Source organism: Oryctolagus cuniculus, chromosome 13 (assembly GCF_964237555.1).
Source record: "Oryctolagus cuniculus chromosome 13, mOryCun1.1, whole genome shotgun sequence".
NCBI classification, from domain to species: Eukaryota; Metazoa; Chordata; class Mammalia; order Lagomorpha; family Leporidae; genus Oryctolagus; species Oryctolagus cuniculus.
The window spans coordinates 104,991,159-105,012,292 of NC_091444.1; the positions used below are offsets into that span (position 1 = coordinate 104,991,159).

Consider the following 21,134-nt stretch of genomic DNA (forward strand, 5'->3'; position numbering starts at 1 on the left):
CAGTGCCAGCCCCATGTAGCACATCCTTAAGCATCTTTTGTAAGGCTGGACAAGTATTGACAGATTCTTTCAATTTCTGCTTGTTATGGAAGGTCTTTATTTCACCTTCATTCATAATGAGAGCTTTGCAGGGTATAGTATTCCAGATTGACAGTTATTTTCTTTAAGTCTTGGAATATATTTCACCGTTCTCTCCTAGCCTGTAGGGTTTCTGATGAGAAGTCGGCTGTGAGTCTAATTGGAGATCCACCGAAAGTAACCTGGTGTTTTCTCCCATGCACATTTTAGAATCCTCTCTTTGTTTTGCTGTGGGGAGTTTGATGACAGTGTGTCATGGTGAGGATCTTTTCTGTCAATCATGAGTTCTATGTGCTTCCTGTACTTTGATGTCTCTTTCTTTTGCCATAAATTAGAGAAGTTTTCTGTAATTATTTCACTAAACAGGCCTTCTAACCCATTCTCTTTTTCCATGCCTTCAGAAACTCCCAAGATCCATATGTTAGGTCATTTGATAACATCCCAAAAATCACCAAAACGGTTTTTTAGTTTTCTAATTTGTTCTTTTTTTTTTTTTTTCTTTGGTCTGACTGTAAAATTTCTAGAGATTTGTCATCTAACTTGGACATTTCTTCTGCTTCACTGACTCTGTTGTTAAGGCTCTCCACTGCATTTTTTACTTGATCTATTGAATTCTTCATTTACAAAATGAATTCTTCATTTAAAATCTCAATTGCATGGGGAAAATGTTCATTCGTGTCATGTATGGATTTCTTTAATTTGTGAATTTTCTTCTGGTTTCTCCTAAGTAATCTTATGATCAATGTTTTGCATTCTGTTTCCAGTATTTCTTCAATCTCCTCATTTTCACATTCTGGTACTGAGGTGGTGTTGTGTTCCTCTGGAGGCAACATGTCTCCTTATTCTTGTTGCTTGAGGTGCTGCATTTATTTTGGGGCATCTGTGGAGATACTTGATTTATTTCCTCCCTGTGATGCCTCTGTGGCTTAGTGAAGTGTCCTCTCTTTGAGTGAATACCCAGAGGCATGCGCTGGGCGTGGCCAGGGAGCTCTGTTCAGTGCTCCAGGATGAGGGGAGTGTCCAAGGAGGAACCCCAATTGAGTGTGGTAAATCTTTTTAAAATCAGAAGGAATGATTAATCTGCTCTGTCGGTGTAGTTTCCAAGAAGACCAGTGCCTGATCGCTAGCCCCAGTGGGTATACTGTCCGTTCACACTGCCACAAGAATCACACAAAGGATCCGTGCAGTCCTTGGTGTGAGTGTAGATCCAACAGCAATGGCCCGAGCACGTGGAGCCGCCCACAATGACTAGCCAAGACCCAGCAACTCCCTGCACCTTCCCATGCAGCCATAGTGTTTTGACAGTCACAGGTACGGAGCCCCCGTCACTTCTCCCGGCCAGACTCGGGCATCTCCTCTCAGCTAGTGGCTGGGTGCGCTGACACAGGCTGGTGCAGCTGTTACCTAGGTCCAAACGTGCCCGCCCTTTCTTGACTAGTTACAGGACGTGGTGCTGGGTGGCCGGGGAGAGAGAAATGTGCACCCCTCCTTTTTTTTTTCCCTCTAGCTTGGGAGGGACACTGTCCCCCACAAGGCTGCAAGCTGGACTCCTGCCAGGCTCCTCCTGCAGCTTTATGGCCAGTGCATGGGCTGCTGCAGTCTGGTCTCGCCTCTCTCCACAGCAGGTGCTGAGACTCTCGGCTGCTGGGGTCCTGAGCTGTGTGGGCCCACACCCTCCACGTAGGTCCACAGTGTCTCCGATTTGCCTGCCATTTGCTCTGCCATTTTCTCCCTAGCTCTTCCCTGAGATTGGACTCTCTCCATGTTTGTTTGTTTATTTTTTTAACCACTTTCCCTTAGACTAGAGAAGTGAGCTCCCTCCCAATTCCACCATCTTAGTGTCTCCCCTTAAGAAATTCTTTTGAGCTACCTTTGTGCACACGCCATGATAAAAATTCAATTCTCTCTCTCTCTTTTTTTTTAAGGATTTATTTATTTATTTGAGGGTCAGAATTACAGAGAGAACGGGAGAGACAGGGAGAGAGATCTTCCATCCGCTGGTTCACTCCCCAAATGGCCACAACATTCAGGAGCCGGATCTCTGACATGGGTGCAGGGGCCCAAGCACTCGGACCATCTTTTGCTGCTTTTGTAGGCACAGTAGCAGGGAGCTGGATCAGAATTAGAGCAGCTGGGACTTGAACCTGTCTAAACCACAGCTTCAGCCCCAACACTCAATTTTCTGTGGCAGAAGTTGTGAATTCCTTGTTTGGCACTCGGTCACTTTCTGTCCAGTGTTGCTGTACAGCAAGGCTCGCTTCTCTGTCTTGCTGTACATGTGTAGATGCTGGTTTCTCATTTACATTCTTCTTTAACGGTCACGACTATGTCTTCTGCAGTGGTTCTCAAACTCAACTGTGCACCTCGGCCACCTCGGAGTCTCTGATTGAGCAGCTCCAGGGCGAGGGCCACGGTTGCATTTCTAGCTCATTCCAGGTGGTGCTCTTGCTGCAGGCCTGGGGACTACCCTTGAAGAACCACGGTGTACCTCTCTGTGCCTTTTTGCAGTACTTGTCCTGGTCTTTGTCACTCGGACACGCTGTTTTCTGGGAGTCTTTCCTTGGCTGCCATCTTACTGAGACTGCCAGCTCTCAGAAGTGAGCGTGTTGGGATCGTCTGGAAACTACTGGAAGAGTGATTTCTGCTTGGACTCCACAGTATTCATTTCTAGCAGATGTTCATGCAGATGACCCATGGGTAGCAAACCCTGACACACTGACAGCATCGATCATGCTCGCCTCAACCCCGTGACGTGTTTTGTGTTTGTCTCTGGTTGTTGTTGTGTTACACTGTCATCTGTCTGTCCGTCTGTAAGGGAAAGGAGTGTGCCTCAGTCATCACAGTACCTTAATGGCCAGCACAGTGCAGCGTCGCAGAGCGGCAGTAGTCTGTAGTCTGCCTGTTAGCCATGGGGCTGCGTCTCCCGAGGCCTCAGACTCCCTTGGACGCAGTGGTGGCAGGAATGCTTGCTTGCTGTGGGAACCGGCTGTAAGGTATGTGTGGTGTTCAGTGTAAGAATGGACACAGAGAATGTGTACAGGAAGTGGGACCGTCACAGTGCTGTGGTTGTCATTGTGTCATGGAAGAAGCAAAATCAACAGGTGAACCAAGGGAAATGACCTTGTGGTTTTATCATTCAGATTCAGGATATGTGCTGAGCACTTCTTTAAAAAAAAATCTCGCTTTGCCTCAGTTGACTATTTCATATTTTGGTATTTAAATAAATATTAGCAAGAAAAGCCATGCGTGTGTGTTTTCTCTCCCACAGGAAAACAAGGGAAGCGCCTGGAGCCCATGGACACCATATTTGTCAAGCAGGTTAAAGAAGGCGGGCCTGCGTTTGAGGCTGGGCTGTGCACAGGTGCTGGTTCCTCTTCAAACCTGACCGCTTGCACGCTGTGTCTGCCATGTGTTCCCTTTTTCTGGCTTCTGTTGTGTCCCCCTCTTCCCCCTCTTCCTTCACATCTGTTGTTATAACCGTCCTGGGGAGCACCCTGGCTAGGATTTGTTAGGATGCACTGTTGATGCATTCCCTACCATAGTTACCCTTTCATGTAATTAGCCACGTGTTTCTCTGTGCCCAAGTGGGTGAGTTTGAACAGAAACAACAGTATAGACTGATAAACTGTCGACACTTCTGGCTGCCACACAGATACTGGGCTCTTAGTAGCTCTTCTAAAGAGCCTATTTTGTGTGTGTTGAATTTTGACACAGGATTACAAAATAGCAAAATGATGAAGGTATTTATTTGGCATAATTGAGATAATCTTCTTGGATCTCCAAGTTCTGCAAATGCCTGATTTGCCAAAGGTGAACTAACTGGCATCAAAAACAGCCTAAATCACTTATGCAATGCAAGCCCAGTACCCAGTTTCATCAGGGTGTGGCCTAATCTGCAGGACATAGTAGCTGTTTGTTCTAAAATACTTGGTGACTTGTGACTTTAATAAAAAGAAAAGATTTCACTTAGTGTATACTGTACAATACTCTGTTTCTAAACCTGAAACACTTTAGGAAAATGAAAAATGATTCTCTACCGTCATTTGGATTAACTGTATTATCAGCTGCAAAATAAAAGTAAATAATGGCATTGTTAAGAGTAATTAGGATGCATTGCCGGTGTGGTCCCTACCTTAGCTACCACGCTCATCCCACTGGAGACGAGCCTCATTTCAGTATCACTGGGTGTGACAGGAACATTAGTGTCCGCATGGGATTCCATTACACAGAAGGCACCATTGGCAGTGATGTGGATGATGTGGAGAGACTGTAACAGGCACCCACAAAACACTTGCTCTCTCCCCTGGCCTGTGTCTCTGCCTTCTCCTTTCTACCCCTGTTGAGTTTTTCTGTAACTCACTGTCCTTTTTTTCCTGTCAAAATGAAGAACTACTTAAAGTTGACTTAAAAAGTCAAAAGCATGTATATCCCCATATTTAAGTTTTATATTACAGTCTCATCAATAAACCAAATAGGTAGATTGGGAGAATACCACAGGAGAGTGAACTTGGGCTAAAGTTAGAGGATGCCGGACAAATAAAACTAATCCCTGTGTTAAGCCTGGGGAAAACGTTCTGTCTCAGAGAACAGCTGATGGGACCTGAACAGTACAGCCGAGGCCACTGGCGACTGCTCCTTTGCGAGTCTCTAAGTTTGTCCCTATCTAGAGTTCCTCTTTGGAACATGGAGATGTTTTATAAGAATCTGGGTACATTAAAACATGGACTTGTTTTTGTAAATGGTACACTAAAATGCTGAATCAGCATACATTAAAAATAAGACCATTTCTCGAGAAGCATCTGAAAAGATAGAAAAGTAGCTTACTTTAGGACTTCGTCATGTGTTGTTTTGCTCCTCTTTGAAGGTGACCGAATCATCAAAGTCAACGGAGAAAGTGTCATTGGAAAGACCTATTCCCAAGTAATTGCTTTAATTCAGAACAGGTAAGCGTCTTGGAATATGATTAATTTTGGCCAGAGGTGGGTCTTCTGAATCCGTGGCACACGTAGCTTTGATGCAATCTTGGATTCCCGCAAGGCGCCGGAGCGAGTGGCAGCGTGGAGCCTGCCCTTGCACCGGGAGTGCGTTGCAGAGCTGCTAAGGACCAGCTTCCAGTAAGGGCGGTTGCTCTGGCAAATCTGTCAGATCCGGGGTAAGAGCCTTTAGTTTCAAAGGCACACGCTTAGATTTACTCTAAGTTGCCCACTTTGATTTGAGCTGACAGATGTGTACAATAAATGCTTAATAGTTTATTTTAAAATATCTCAATAAGATACATTAGTTATAAGCATCTAATTGAATAATGTTGGCTTAAGTTTATTTGTTTAAACTAAATAATAAAATGTTACCTTTTAGTCCATTCCTCTAACTGCTTTCTAAAGAATGATACAAGTTTGAGTTCTGAAAGTAAATACATATTTATAGAGTAAACTGTGCGACTTTGAAGATAATTTGGTTTTACTCTCTTTCACCCACACACCTAGAAATGTTTTTAATTATAAATAGAGGGGTGAAAGCAAAGAGGTGATCATATTAGATTTGTCTAGTTTCCTTTGTTGCAGGGCGTTCATCCCAGATTCAGATACCTTAACTTTGGGATTATCTAACGGTGTCTGTTAGCCACACTTATCTGTGTATAATTGAATTTTTTTTCTTAGAAGATTTATTTGCCTATTTGAAAGTCAGAGTTGGCCGGCGCCGCGGCTCACTAGGCTAATCCTCCGCCTGCAGTGCCAGCACCCCGGGTTCTAGTCCCGGTTGGGGTGCCGGATTCTGTCCCAGTTGCCCCTCTTCCAGGCCAGCTCTCTGCTGTGGCCAGGGAGTGCAGTGGAGGATGGCCCAAGTGCTTGGGCCCTGCACCCCATGGGACACCAGGAGAAGTACCTGGCTCCTGGTTTTGGATCTGCACAATGCACCGGCTGTAGCGGCCACTTTGGGGGTGAACCAACGGCAAAGGAGGACCTTTCTCTCTGTCTCTCTCTCTCTCTCTCTCACTGTCTAACTCTGCCTGTCCAATAAAGAAAATTAAAAAAAAAAAAAAAAAAAGAGTTGCAGAGAGAGCGGGAGAGACACAGAGGGAAAGAGATCTTCTATTCGCTGCTTTGCTCCCTAGATGGCAGTGGCCAGGACTGGTCCACGCTGCAGCTGGGAGCCAGGAGCTTCTTCCTGGTCTTCTACATGGGTTTAGGAGCCCAGGCACTTGCTCCATCTTCTCCTGCTTCTCCCAGGCCATTAGCAGGGAGCTGGAGCAGAAGGCAGGCAGCCGGGACACAAACTGGCACCTGTATGGGATGCCGGCAACAAGGCGGCTGCGTAAGAACACCGGCCCCATATTTTCTGAAGATTTTGTGTCTAAAGCAGTGCATGCTATAATCTGTTTACATGAATACCCTAATATGCTGTTGTGTCTTTAACAAGTGATATGATTAATTGATCTTAGCGTATTTTTTAAATTTAAAATTTAGTGGGATTCTTAGAGAAACAACTCTTAAATTTTGCCTTTAATGTTTATGATGAATATAAAACCCCTTTTATTTTATTTTATTTTCCTCAGAAGAATTCAGGTCATTATAATTAACCAAATGTGTTTTGTTGGCCAATAATTTAAGGATTTTTAGGGTATTGATTAACATCTCTAAACTTTTTTTCTCTGTAAACCAACTTAATGTTGTCTTTGTCAAAGTCCATATTAATTCTTCTATTATCGGTATAGATCTTTCAGAATAATAATACTTTGGAATGTCAGTCAATTTTTCAGCCAGTAAAAGCAGTTTGAAAATTAAAGAACTACTTTTCTTCATGATCTTATTTTCTCTTTAAAAATTATGTTCATTTTGTCTGCAGTTGGTAGGAACTAGATAATGCAAGGCCAACCCATTAAGATTCTGCAGTGTGTTGATGTAAAATGTTTCCTTGGGGAAGGATTTTTTGTCTAGCCATCAGTGTGTATTTTCTATCAGCTCTAACTACTGAAATACAGGTACCTATGTTTCAGTAGTTAAAATCATCTGAACCTACGGTTCTCATTGTCTTACCAGCTATGAACCTCAAAATAATGATTCGAATCTGTCAGATGTACCAGTAAATTGTTAGACTTTTGGGTTTTGGTTGTTGATTTGACTCTTTCTTTATTTCTGATTATATTGGAGTGACTGCTTGTCTGAAGCCCTTGATAGAGATTACACCACTGTGCCAGCTACCTCTGAGTCTAATTCCGGGTCACAAGGCTCAGTGGAATTTGCCTGTTTGAATGTTTTAGACCTAGAAAAACTTGTCTGTCTGACTAGCAGGAGGTGTTGGAGCCATTGCTGTAAAGGTTCACGGTTGGCTCAGTGAAGCCAGTAGTTGAGATGGTAATAGCTTTAAAAAAAAAAAAAAAACTTATTTATTTAAAAAGGTTACAGAGAGAGATAGAGACAGACAGAGAGGTCTTCCATCCACTGGTTTATTCCCCAGATGGCCACAACAGCCGGAGCTGTGCCAATCCGAAGCCAGGAGCCAGGAGTTTCCTCCAGGTCTCCCATGCGGGTGCAGGGGCCCAAGGACTTGGGCCATCCTCCACTGCTTTCCCAGGCCATAGCAGAGAGCTGGATGGGAAGAGGAGCAGCCAGGACTAGAACCGGCACCCATATGGGATGCTGGCGCTTCAGGCCAGGGCATTAACCCGCTGCGCCACAGCGCCGGTCCCAGTAATAGCTTTAAATGTGAGTCCTTTCAGCAGTCGTGATGGGGAACTGATTCCCTTCCCCTCTGGGGCCAGAAGGGAACGCTTCAAACTTGGGATGTTTAATAGTGCTTAAAATGTTACATTTAAGGGTTCTTTGTTGTTTTATGTTGATGACTTTTAAGCTTGATAACCAGAATATGTGCTAAAAAGCTGTAATTTTTTGTGATGAATAAAGAGTAAATATATACTGACATTGACATGAGTTTTGTTCCAGGACTATTTAACATACTTTATACTTCTGAAGTAGAAGACATGACTGATTATGAATAGCACATCATGGCACAGTGCCCTCTTGTGTGTGTAATTACTCATGTATGTAAGAGTGGCTTCATTCTACTGATGTGGTTTTAAAGGGTGAAAGTGTAAGAAAACCAAGATTAAACACTCAAGCAATTAGAAAGTATTTCCGAGTTAACTGGTTTTCCTTGTATGCCTCTACTTCTGCTAAAATCTAAGTATATATATTTCAATTTCAGTGACACAGCATTGGAACTTAGTGTTATGCCAAAAGATGAAGACATTCTCCAAGTGGTAAGTTTCATTTATTCAAATATGAAATGTTTTATAGCCATGAATGTTAAGACAATATTTTTTGAGATAGAGGTAGTTTGAGTTTAAAACAATGATTTTAGGAAAAACACTCTGTGGATCATTTAGCAGAATCTGGAATTCTCTACCTTTGACAGAGCCAAGCAAGACCGGTGTCTTTTCTGGCATGAAGAGACGTGGATGTGTGATGGGCTCTGCAGTAAACTCTCGACATTGTGGTCAGGCTGGGGTTCCTGGAGTCTCACCCAGCTTTGCCTTCTCCGTAGTCTTTGACCAAAACCCCACAGCACAGACTGCAAGTGCATTGCCCCAGGAACTAGAATCTTTTTTTGTTTCAACATGAGGACAGACATTTTCTGAAAGCCATTTCCTCATTTCCCAACAAAAATTACGTCCGTAAATGAACTAGCTGAGCACTTTTGTGAACAGTGTGAGTTCGCTCAGTGGAAGTGACGCTCACCTCGGGTGGGGTCCACAACCTACGGGAAGGTCTGTGCAAGTCTTTCTGAGGAAGCCCCGCCTTTCTTGTCAGATACTTGTCTGTCTTGTTATTTTAGAAGGGAACAAACGGAATGGGATAGTTAACTCCTTTGTGAATTTTAAGTAATGCTGAAAGTTACAAGACCATTAAAATGTTTCATTCCAGAACACTAGACTTTTCTTTGGCTCAGGAATATAACGTTGTGAGCAAAACCCTTTGAGTAACTGTGATTGCTTAAGTCAGGTGGGGAGGTGGCAGTGACTACTGAAGTGTGGCCTAAGTCATTTTTGTGAACAGTTTGTTTTTTCCTTATAACTTATAGCTAAATTCAAGAAAAGCAGCTGATGGAATCTCTGTGGCGGGAATGGAAATGGTATAGGAATGTTTTTTATTTATAATGGTTAGTTTGAATTTAGCTCAACATAGATCCTAAATAATCTGAAAACACTAAAGCCCATCGTCATGATTCGTCCTGTTCACTGACATGTGAAGTGTAATGAACTGAAGTCATGGAGGCCACCCAGTGTTTCCAAGGCGTGTAGATTTTATTTAGGAGTGGCTTATTAGTGATAACAGAGTCCCCTTTTAAAAAAAAAAAGATTTTATTTATTTATTTGAAAGGTAGAGTTACAGACAGTGAGAGGAAGAGACAGAGAGAAAGGTCTTCCTTCCATTGGTTCACTCCCCAACTAGCTACCGATTCGGAGCCAGGAGCCAGGCACCTCCTCCCGGTCTCCCACGCGGGTGCAGGGGCTCAAGCACCTGGGCCAACTTCTACTGCTTTCCCAGGCCACAGCAGAGAGCTGGATCGGAAGAGGAGCCTCTGAGACTAGAACCGGCACCCATATGGGATGCCGGTGCCACAGGTGGAGGATTAACCTACCGCGCCATGGCGCCAGCCCCCAGTCCCCTTCTTAAGCATATGGTTCTGTTGGTGTTTGGAGGCTCAACAAGGAAGGTGACAGCTCTCTGCAGTAATTTACCTTGGTGTATAGTGGCAACTGTGGAGACCTGTGCTCTTCATTCCGCACATAGAGAAGCAGACGTAACCATTGAAACCAATGGCTTGTGAGAGTCACTAAACACAAATACATAGGGGATTCTGCTTTAATGCCTTTTGGGGGGGGGGGGGCAGTCTTCTATTTTCCCAAGAATTTTGTTTATTTGTTTGAAAGGCAGAGAAAGGGAAAGATTCTCCCATCCACTGGCTCATTTCCCCAACTGCCCACAGCAGCCAGTGCTGGGCCAGGTCGAGCCAGGAGCCTGGAGCTCCATCTGGGTCTCCCACGGGGGTGGCAGGAGCCAAGGTCTTGTGCCATCACCTGCTGCCTCCCGGAGTGTACATTAGCAGGGAGCCAGAATGGGGCACAGAGCCAAGACTCAAACTCAGGCACTGATACGGGACCTGGCAAATGTTCCAAGCAGTGTCTTCACTGCCGTGCCACACACCCGGCCACCCAGTGCTCTTCTTACACAGTTTAAGAAGATGATCCCCTAACGGTCGCGCAGGCTTCACTCTGATTCCTTCTGGAGTCTGAAGACATGAAGACAGAATCAGCTTCCCCAGCCAGGCTGTTGGCTGATCATCGGCAGACTCCATCCTCGCCAAGATGGAGGCATTGGTTGGATCCCATTTAGAACAGTTCCGGTCCCAGAATGGCTGGCCTTGTACTGAATCTGGGGGGAAGGAATTCAACGCAGCATTTTCTGTAACCTGTTGTGTGGTTAATGAGGAGCAGCAAACCACTTAATGAAAGGAAAGGAACACTTTTCTGATGATACGGTCGATAGACGATGAAGTTGATTCATCTGTGCTGCGAGATTTTATTTTAGACGAGTAAGTTTAAAAGTAAAATACAGACTGTTGCAAACGTGGAGACCTTGGTTCAGTGGAGGCCATGAGCATACAGATCTCAGGGCTTGTTAGTGAACGGCTCTGCCGCTCTGCTGTGTGACCACATAAAATTCATCTTTAGTGTGTGTGTTTGAACGAGAAAAGACTCTAGTTTTTTGTTTTGTTTTGTTTTTTGTTTTTAAGGTTTATTTACTTGAAAGTCAGAGTTAACCCAGAGAGAGAGGTCTTCCATCAGCTGGTTCACTCCCCAACTGGCCACAATGGCCGGAGCTATACCGATCGAAAGCCAGGAGCTTCCTCCAGGTCTCCCACGCAGGTGCAGGGGCCCAAGGACCTGGGCCATCTTCCACTGCTTTCCCAGGCCATAGCAGAGAGCTGGATCGGAAGTGGAGCAGCCGGGACTAGAACCGGCACCCATTTGGGATGTGGGTACTGCAGATGGCACTTTACCCACTAAGCCTCAGCGCTGGCCCCAAGACTGTAGTTTTAAACCTAGCCTTGGTTCACATTTGAGTGTATTACAATAAATTAGGCAGTCAAAGAGTGTATATGTGTACAATTACTATGTAATATGCACTGTTCTGTGAAAGGCATTAGGGTATGGCAACTTCTTTTCTACATAAATGGCTTTTCTGTGGACTATCAGCCAGGGTCATTCTTTTTTTTTTTTTTTTTTTTGACAGGCAGAGTGGACAGTGAGAGAGAGAGACAGAGAGAAAGGTCTTCCTTTGCCGTTGGTTCACCCTCCAATGGTCGCTGTGGCTGGTGCACCACGCTGATCCGATGGCAGGAGCCAGGTGCTTCTCCTGGTCTCCCATGCGGGTGCAGGGCCCAAGCACTTGGGCCATCCTCCACTGCCCTCCCGGGCCACAGCAGAGAGCTGGCCTGGAAGAGGGGCAACCAGGACAGAATCTGGTGCCCCGACCGGGACTAGAACCTGGTGTGCCGGCGCTGCAAGGCGGAGGATTAGCCTAGTGAGCACGGTGCTGGCCGAGCCAGGGTCATTCTTAAAGCTCTTATAAAACACAAACAATGTGAAATTTTTAAAAGGCCATATCTTGGCCTGCTTCTCTGTCCTTGGCCCAGATCCCAGACTCGCATGTTCTGTGAAGAGCCCTGCCTCTGTGGTGCGGTTGGTTGGCGTGATCGGCCATGACCTGGAGGGAGCCCTCGGAGGACTTGTGCCCTTGTGAAAACTGTCACTCAGATACGTTTTTTGTCATTGTAAGACAGGACAGTCATTGTAAAAAAACACATAGCATGAACGTTTTTACAGTCACTTGAAAATCACTTGTCCATGGGGAAGTGTCCTTCGGTCTGTGTGTGCCTGAGTGGCCACAGGGTTGGATGGTCCACGGGGTTTTTGTTCCCAGAACTGACTTGACCAAATTACCCCAGAAATGCTCAGCTCGCCTTTGATACATAGCACAGAAAATTGAATTTAGTTTAAACCTTGACTCGGGTAAGGACTGATATTTAATGATAGATTTCTGATTTATGGGTGGCACAGATATGATGTGGGAGAAGCAAGAAGTGAAATTAGGATAATTCATTATGTTCTTAAAAGAGTTCTGATAATAATACTCCTGTACTTGGCAGCCTCATGTTTTAAACCAACACATCTATTCTGTATAAACAGTGTGAGTAGTATTACGCTCATTTTAGTCATTTTGACAGTGTATTTAGTATTTAGACAGGTTTATATTATTCAGATACCATTACAAAATCAAAAGCATTTTTTGTTTAATTTAAAAAAATGGTTTTGTTTCTCTATGAAATGTTTTCTGCGCACACATGAAATTTTCACTACCCATCAAGTCCCCTACGCAGTGAGGCAGCCTTAGCTGCCTGGGCTGCTGTGGGTAGCTAGAAGACCATAGGATTGCGTTTCTCACAGGTGTGGGGGCAGGCAGTCTGCTAGAGGGCGCCTCCTGGCTGTGTGTCCCCTGTTTCATAAAGGGACCTAGTCACCCGCAGGCCTTCGCCTCCCCACACCATCACAACGACGATTAGATTCCCCCAGAATTGGGAGGGCTCCCAGGCCTTGGCTTTGACCGAAGAAAACCCTTCCTTGACTGACGCAGTGACGAGAGAATGGACCTGCGCTTCCTGATGTCTGTGCCACCATGATCCTTTGTTGAGCGTTTGTCTCTGGGCTCAGAATTAGATTTCAAGTGGATCCCTTCTGGTATCTCTGGGGGCTGTTGGGTATGTCTTAGGCTTGCCCAGGGCAGCGCCTGCCTACTCTGTGTGGCTCAGTTAAATAGCTCGTCCAGTACAGCGGGGAATACCACAGCAGTGCTGGGATCTGGCCCCGGCGGGTCTGCGACAGAGGCCTGTAGTCTCAGCCCGGCCCCTTCCCACCATTGAGGATGAGACCAGCTTACTGTGGTCCTGCCACACGGGTCCCTGCCAGAGTGGCTGTTTTGACCGGCCCCTCTGCACTCGGAGCCACTCCGTGGATAATGACACAGATTGCAAAAAGCTCCTACCAAGGCTTATCTTCAGATTTCGTGAGAGTGCCTTATATATATATATATATTTTTTTTTTGGCAGGCAGAGTGGACAGTGAGAGAGAGAGAGACAGAGAGAAAGGTCTTCCTTTGCTGTTGGTTCACCCTCCAATGGCCACCGCGGCCGGTGCGCTGCGGCCGGCGCACCGCGCTGATCGGATGGCAGGAGCCAGGTGCTTCTCCTGGTCTCCCATGGGGTGCAGGGCCCAAGCACTTGGACCATCCTCCACTGCACTTCCTGGCCACAGCAGAGAGCTGGCCTGGAAGAGGGGCAACAGGGACAGAATCCAGCGCCCCGACCGGGACTAGAACCCAGTGTGCCAGCACCGTAAGGCGGAGGATTAGCCTAGTGAGCCGCAGCGCCGGCCTAGAGTGCCTTCTAATACAGTCATTTTGTAGGTTCTGCACTCAGTCCAATATTCTGTATAAAAATGATGTATCAATTGTGAATCAAGGTAACCTCCTGCCTAGAAGAAGCAAGAGTTGGAGTTCTATAGATACCTTTCAGACTGCCCAGGTTAGCCACGGTCACTTGGTTTTTCTCTAAAAATTATTCCTAAATAAATACGAGAATAGTCCATGTTTGTTGAAAAGGTTTCCATGTAGCTGCCTTGCCACGTCTCCCCGCCCTCCTCGCTGCGGCGTGGATGGTGTCTGACCGAGTTGTCCTTGCTCCTGTCCCACACGATGGCATTATGTGAACAGGTAACCTGCCAACGTGAACTGGCAGGAGGGCTTCTCATCCTCCCAGCTGATTCACCCTGCGGCTTTTTTGTGTTGCTGTTTTATTTATTTTGTTACTGTTTAGTAGACAATATCATAGAAGTGGTAACAGTGATGTTTGATGTAGCACTACCGAAAACGCAACAGAAAGGTTGCTATTGGTCACTGCACCTGTATCCTGACTGTGAATACTGAATTTCACTTCGCGTGCTCTGAATGGCTGTAGTTCCAGATGGAGATCCTGGCATTTCCTATCTTCCCTTCTTATTATTTTCCTCTCTCTCTCTCTCTCTCTCTTGTTTTGGATCTGATAGGATTGACAGGGCAGCTACTGGTCTCTCTTTAGTAGGGATGGCCCGAGGTTTAAAATCCAAACTGTTGAACTACTATAAGATATAAAACTTAGGTATGAGGGAAAGAAAGCTCAGGAAAGAATGTGGAGTAGTATATGAAAAAGCTAAATGGAAAAAAATTGGCTGAATTTTTTTTTTTTTGCAAATTCTGTTGAATTCCAAGAGTATTCAGTTGGTAAAATTTAAGTGTTGACTGTATCCACCAAAATGCCTGCAAGTGCATCCATTTGGACTTAAAATAAAACTAAGGCTCAAAATGATTGATAGCTGAATATACAATTCTTAGGACATTGGTCTAAAAATTTCCAGGTCATACCATTTCAGACAAACTTTAATACAGGATGATTTTTGACGTCATGATATAAGAATACAAATTACTTTGTTTAAATGATACTTTGTGCCAACTAAATGATGTCAGCTGGCAACTTAGATCCCCAGTGTGTAGATAAAACCTTCATATCTCTGGCCATGGGTGCTTGGGCCCTTGTGACCAGGCACACAGAGGAAAGCCCACGGCAGCCACAGCCGTAAGCAGGTCGAAGTGCTCAGCTCTGTTTGCAGCGCAGTGTTGTCTCAGGCTTCTTCCTCGGAAGACCCTGAGCAGGAAGCTGGGGTTCGAGGGGAACGCGGGGAGAGAGGACTCCTGCCTTGGTCTGTGCCTCTCGGGATGGCCACGGCCACACCGGACTTGTTCCTAGGCGTGCCGTCCACCTGTCCGTGGAGAGCGGACTAATCCACAGTGATCCTAGAGGCCGGGCTGCCTCCCCAGGGGAAAGGTAATACTTCTCAAATTGTACGAGAACCAGGGGCCTTTAAACATGTAAGTGAATGGGTAGAAACAAAGTGGATAAGCTAGCCTGAATTTCTAGAATGTGTGAGCTTATTCCGTCACGTTCCTCAGGGCCTTCACACTTTATTCTCTCCACTGTCTCTGCTCGCCTTGGACTACAGCACTGCATTCCATTCTGCAGGTCCATTCCGGGAGTCCACTGTTCAGGCAGGCTCCACGTGTATGGCTTTAAGGATGCCTTCTGCCTTCTTCACTTGTGGCTGTAGACTGCTTACTGTTTGGAATCATTGTTAGGAGTCTGAGGGACTGTGAAATATTTTTTCCAGTATTTAATAGTTCCAGCCATATATAAGTGGAAAATGTATCTCATGAAGACACTATGCATGGCTTTCACAATTTTCTTGCTCCACATATCTTAATTCCATTTTTCTATGAATTTTCTGAAGCACCCTTACACTTTTGTTACTAAAATATACTTTTCTTACCCCAGTTTGAATGAAGGAGGTATCTTTAAATTATTATTTCTAAAGCGGCACTCCCCAAGCAGGTATTCCAGTTGTATTAAATCTCTGGGTGGGGGGTGGGGTGGGGGTGGGGGGAATGGGTTCCATGGCAAATACATCAGCGCTTTCCCTTGGAGTTTCACCAGGCACTTAATGGGGTGGAGGTCTGGGAAACTCAAGCTGCCGCGTGGCGTCTCCCTCCATGGAGACGTAAAGGAGCGAGCGCCACTAGCACTCTGCAGGGACACTGTCCCACCTGGCCCCCTCTCCTAGACGTGAAAGCTTTCCAAGAGGCTGGTGATGACAGTGTTCATGCTATAAAGTTGTCCTGGAATGTGTGTTTTCTTGTGTATGCTTAGCTTGAATTTCTCGCTGCGTTCTAGTCTGCACTCTGTAATATTTATTATAAGGTAAGAATCACTCAAAGTCATGTTTTCATGTAGTTATTTTCACAACGCATAGTACAAAAGCTGCAGTGTTGAAAGACTGTATTTCGGGAGTGAAAGCCATTTAATAGAAAAGTCTTTTTCCTCCCAGAATCATGGAGTGGAGGCAGCTGCAGTCAGCTGGTAGCTCGTGGCTGGGCTCTGGCTGACCAGGCCAGGAGGAGGCTGCACTGTTTTCCATGCACAGTCGAGCCTTCATCTGGTCATCTGGAAGCCAAGACGGAAGCAGCTTGGGGCAGATGAGCCCCCAGTGCTGCTCCGTGGAAGGGAGGCTCTGTAGCACATCATCAGCCAGCAGTGCGCACTGTGTTAGGAATGCACCAGGTGCAGTTTGCTGTCTACGGTGGTGGACAGATCCAGTAAGCGCGGGAGAGAAGCCAGGGACGGAGGTGCTCCGCAGGCAGCTCTCGACGCCGTGCGGAGCAGTCAGTAGCGACGTGGTTTTAGTTTGCCATTTCCAGCGTCAGTATGACAACATGATTCCGTCTTTGTATCAGTAAGCAGCTTCTGTGTTTTCCTATTTTCTGCTAGCTGCAATTTACAAAGGATGTCACAGCACTGGTAAGAAATGCACAGTAGCCATTCCCTTGCTTTGTAAGTCATGTTTTTTTTAGAGATCTGTAATAAGCCAGTCTGTTAACTCTGAGTTTGCTTAGAGAAACCCCTCCATGGTGTTAATTTTACTAATTTGCAGAAACTGTGTGTCGTGTGTGGTTTTTCTTCCTTCTTTTATTTGTGGTTTCCTTGTACATCTTGCACCTAACTGTTACTGTAGCATAACTTGTTTCCACATCAGTGTTTCTTTTGTAAGCATCTCCCCTGCCTCCTTGCTGGTCCTTGGCTGCTGTGTTGTGTGCGTGGCTGCACTTGAGCTTTGCGGGCTGTCTGATGCACACACAGGATGCGGTGAATGAGGCTGCTTTGATGGGGGAGGGCCTTACCGCACCAGCGGTCTCCCATGCACGATGCCACCCTGTGCTGCGTTGATGAGTGCGGTTCCACAGTCTCCATAGTTAACTTCAGCTCTTCTGAAGTTTCTAAAAATACTGCCAGATAATTTTACAAGTAATTGATAAAAACGTAAGTCGAGCTGCATGCCTGCCTGTTACTAACAGTGAAATGTCTCCTTGGAAGAAGTAAGAGATCAATACTTTCTACAAGATAATTTTGCATTAGCTTAAAGTAAAAAAAAATTATATAAAGAATGAACTTTTTGATATTTTAATGCATTTTGATATTTTAATACATTTTAATGTATGTGCTTAATTTCTTAAACATGCACAATTCTATTTTATAGCAAAATATTTAGCATGGCTATCGAAAGGCTTAATGTATCAGTGGATTATTTCAGGGGATCTGTAATAGTTAACTGACAAGGGAGTTTAAACAACTGTATGTAGTGCATGATGTTAATAGTGCTTACGGTGTGTCTGAGTGAGACTTTAGTATTTGTGCCTTCTCTCTGGCCAAAGGTAAGAATCCTTCTCTGCTGGGACTTTGTAGGCAGCCATCTGCCCTATCAACTGCTGGACAGCGGGGAAGCGTGGCTGGGGAGGATTTTAGAAGCTCTGTGGCTGTCCCTCGCTGGTGGGGAAGACATTTGATGTGTTTCACATCTTCTTAGAAAACAAGGGATTATATTTGTTGAAGAGACTAGCTCTTTTTCATATTTGCAGAGTGCCCTTTGTTGTGTGTGTGTGTGTGTGTGTGTGTGCGCGCGTGTGCACGTGTGCTATAGAGACTGCCAATTAGAAACAGGGTCAGCCAGCCATAGTACAGTGAGACAGGGCACTGCAACAGTGCAAACTTGTTCTCTCCGTGAACTTCCAGTGACACTTTTCCTCTGGCTTCCATGCAGGCGTATTCTCAAGATGCCTACCTGAAGGGGAACGAAGCCTACAGCGGCAACGCTCGCAATATCCCGGAGCCGCCGCCTGTCTGCTACCCCTGGCTGCCCTCTGCCCCTCCCGCCGCCGCGGCTCAGCCAGCGGAAGCTTCCCCTGCAGACGCCCCACTGAGCAAACAGCAGACCAGCACCCCAGGACCCACGCCGCCTGGCAGGGCCTACCGCATGGAAATCCAAGTGCCTCCGTCACCCACAGATGTTGCAAAATCGAACACGGCAGTGTGTGTTTGCAACGAAAGCGTGAGGAGTGTTATTGTGCCTTCTGAGAAGGCTGTAGATGTGTTACCCGGCAGAGGGAGCCACACAGGCCCTTCCCATCGAACTGAAGAAGTGAGGTACGGCGCGAACGAGCACACCTCTTTAAAAGCAGTGTCCAGGGCCACGTCTCCGCCATCATCAGTCCCCGCCGCCCATAGAATCCACCACGCTGCAGGCTCCAGGTCCCTGGACCCTTCCGGAGGCCTACTTAAATCTGGAAACTACGCTGGGCACTCAGAAGGAATCCCAAGTGACAGGGCTCACGCGGTAGACTCCCCTTCCATAGCTGTCAATCACTACTCCCCAAATTCCCATCAGCGCATAGACTGGAAAAACTACAAGACGTACAAAGAGTATATTGATAACCGGAGGTTGCACATAGGCTGTCGGACCATCCAGGAGAGACTGGACAGTCTACGAGCGGCCTCCCGGAGCACGGCGGATTACAGCCAGGTGGCCCCCGGCCGCGCCGCCTCGCAGGTGCGGCGCCGGAGCACCTCTCACGACCGCGTGCCGCCGGCGGCGCAGATCCGGCAGCGCAGCGTGTCCCAGGAGAGGCTGGAGGACCCGGTGCTGACGCGGTACTGCCCGCGGAGCGCGTCGCAGGGCGCGCTGACGTCCCCGCCGGTCGGCCTGAGTCAGCACCGGACTCGGTCCTGGGATTACCTGGAGGGGCAGGGGGAGCCCGCGGAACGCCAGACCCCCGACTCCAACGGGGAGCGGGCGCAGGCCTCCCGGTGGGGCGGGTTTGCGGAGCGGGACGACCGGCGAGGGGTGCGGGAAGCGCCCAAGGCCTTCCGGGGCGCGCATCTCTCCGTGGCCCCGGGCGCGGTGAGCGTGGAGAGCAGGCGCGTGACCGGGCGGGGCGCGCCGGGCGCGCCGCAGTTTAAAAAGCCGCCCTTGGACCTGAAGGCGCTGCAGCCAAGCAGAACTGTGCCGACGGCTTGTGGGGCGCCGCTGGCTCGGGGTGTCGCACAGGACAGGTCGCCCCTCGTCAAAGTCCGGAGCCACTCCCTAAAAGCGCCCTCTGCGCACGCCGCCGCGAAGCCAGCGGTCAGCCAGAACTCGCTGGTCTGCACCAAGGATCAGAGACCCGTCATTCACGCACATGAGAACAGTGTGCTGAGTCAGCAGACCTGGTTCCGACCCGAGAGTGCCCCCGACCACCAGGCGGACCCCGCGAAGCCCCCCTCCGTCTCCGGAGCGCCTGCGAAGCCGGCTGCCCAGACGAGCGAGAACGGGGCCGCTGCGGAGTGCGAGCTGTCGGTCAGTCTACGGGACGTGGACATCCGCGCCGCAGAGGCTGGCGCCCCGCAGCCACACCCCGCAGATGGCACGGAAGCGGTGGTCCTGCGGGAGAAGCCGCCGTCCGGCCGCCAGACGCCGCAGCCCCTGCGGCACCAGTCTTACATCCTGGCGGTCAATGACCAGGAGGCCGGCTCGGACAGCACCTGCTGGCTGCCCAACGACGCGCGCCGGGAGGTGCACATCAAGCGGCTGGAGGAGCGGAAGGCGTCCAGCGCCAGCCCGCCCGGCGACTCCCTGGCGTCCATCCCCTTCATAGGTGAGTCCGGGGCTACTGGCCAGCACGTCCGCCACGCGAGCACTCCGCTTGCCAGGTCAACGGGCGCTGAACCCCTACCCCGCGAGGTTCACTTATTTGTAAGGACTTTCATAAGCTGTACTTTAACTAGAGCCATGAGCTTTTTACTGCGCTAGGAAGTTCCTTCTAGAATCAATTTTCCTTCAGAAAAACAGCAACAACTTGATGTATCTGGTCCTTTTTTTATTTTAATGTTTTAAAGATTTATTTATTTATTTGAAAGTTACACAGAGAGAGGAGAGGCAGAGAGAGAGAGAGAGTCTTCCATTCACTGGTTCACTCCCCAGTTGGCTGCAATGGCCGGAGCTGCACTGATCTGAAGCCAGGAGCCAGGAGCGTCTTCCGGGACTTCCACGTGGGTCCGGGAGTCCCAAGCACCTGGGCCATCTTCTACTGCTTTCCCAGGCCACAGCAGAGAGCTGGATTGAAAGAGGAGGAGCCGGGTCTTGAACCGGCGTCCATATAGGATGCTGGCGCTTCAAGCCAGGGCATTAACCTGCTGCACCACAGTGCCGGCCCCTAATTTTAATTTTGATGCAACAAATCCCCACCATCTGGGGCCACTAGAATCAGCGATCCTTTTAGATGTAGCTGTTGATTCATTGTTTCGAAGAGCCCAGTGCAACAGGGTTTTTAATTAATTAATCATCAGCCTTTCTTTCACTGAAGTGGTCCCTTGTACTAAGACCTCTTGGCCTGGATTTGGAAAGCGCCTTCGTTCCTGGGTTGTGCCACAAGCTGTGGTCCCCAGCGTCTTGGGCTGCAGCTCCCCTTGGGTGAGCTCTCCTGTGGCAGCCGGTGGGTTCTGATTGGAACGCCCTGTCTCCTTCCCATCCCACCCAGCGTCCAGTCCACAGTCCTCCCTGTCTCACAGCAGGTTCCACCCTCTAGGCCTCTGCCTGGAGTCTTCCTGGGGCCTCCCCCCGTGCAGGCAGCCGAGCCTTCTGCTCCTCCCCACCTGGCCAGGTTGCACAGATGCTCAAGCGCCCCTCCCTCACTACAGCTGGGGCGCTTCATCCAGGCAGCCTCTCCTGACTGCCCCGCCCACAGTAAGCTCCAGACACGGATGCAGAGGTGCCATTTGTGTCCCTGAAGCTCCCTTGCGTGTCTCCCCAACACTTGCTTCCACTTGACATATTCCATAGTTTTTTTAAAAGATTTTATTTTTATTCTTAAAGATTTATTTATTTATTTGCAAGTCAGAGTTACACAGAGACGGAGAGGCAGAGAGAGAGAGAGAGAGAGAGAGAGAGAGAGAGAGGTAGGTCTTTCAATCACTGGTTCACTCCCCAGTTGGCCTCAACAGCAGGAGCTGTGCCGATCCGAAGCCAGGAGCTTCTTCCGAGTCTC

General features: G+C 47.8%; 1 protein-coding gene across 8 annotated transcripts in view; it reads left to right on the top strand.

Annotated features, from left to right (window-relative positions):
- ARHGAP21 (Rho GTPase activating protein 21) overlaps positions 1-21,134 on the top strand; it is a 154,244-nt gene that overhangs the window by 92,844 nt on the left and 40,266 nt on the right. For 6 of the 8 annotated variants that reach the window (XR_011381744.1, XR_007909763.2, XM_051820955.2 and 3 more), the window contains 5 exons: positions 3,347-3,439; positions 4,943-5,021; positions 8,281-8,335; positions 16,549-16,578; positions 17,876-19,745. Coding sequence is in view for 6 of the 8 variants with exons in the window: in XM_051820955.2 (XP_051676915.2) it covers positions 3,347-3,439; positions 4,943-5,021; positions 8,281-8,335; positions 16,549-16,578; positions 17,876-19,745 (2,127 nt within the window). In the remaining 2 variants the exon portion in view is untranslated. The remainder of the gene's footprint in view (positions 1-3,346; positions 3,440-4,942; positions 5,022-8,280; positions 8,336-16,548; positions 16,579-17,875; positions 19,746-21,134) is intronic. The other 2 variants (XM_051820956.2, XM_051820960.2) reach the window with 1 other exon arrangement.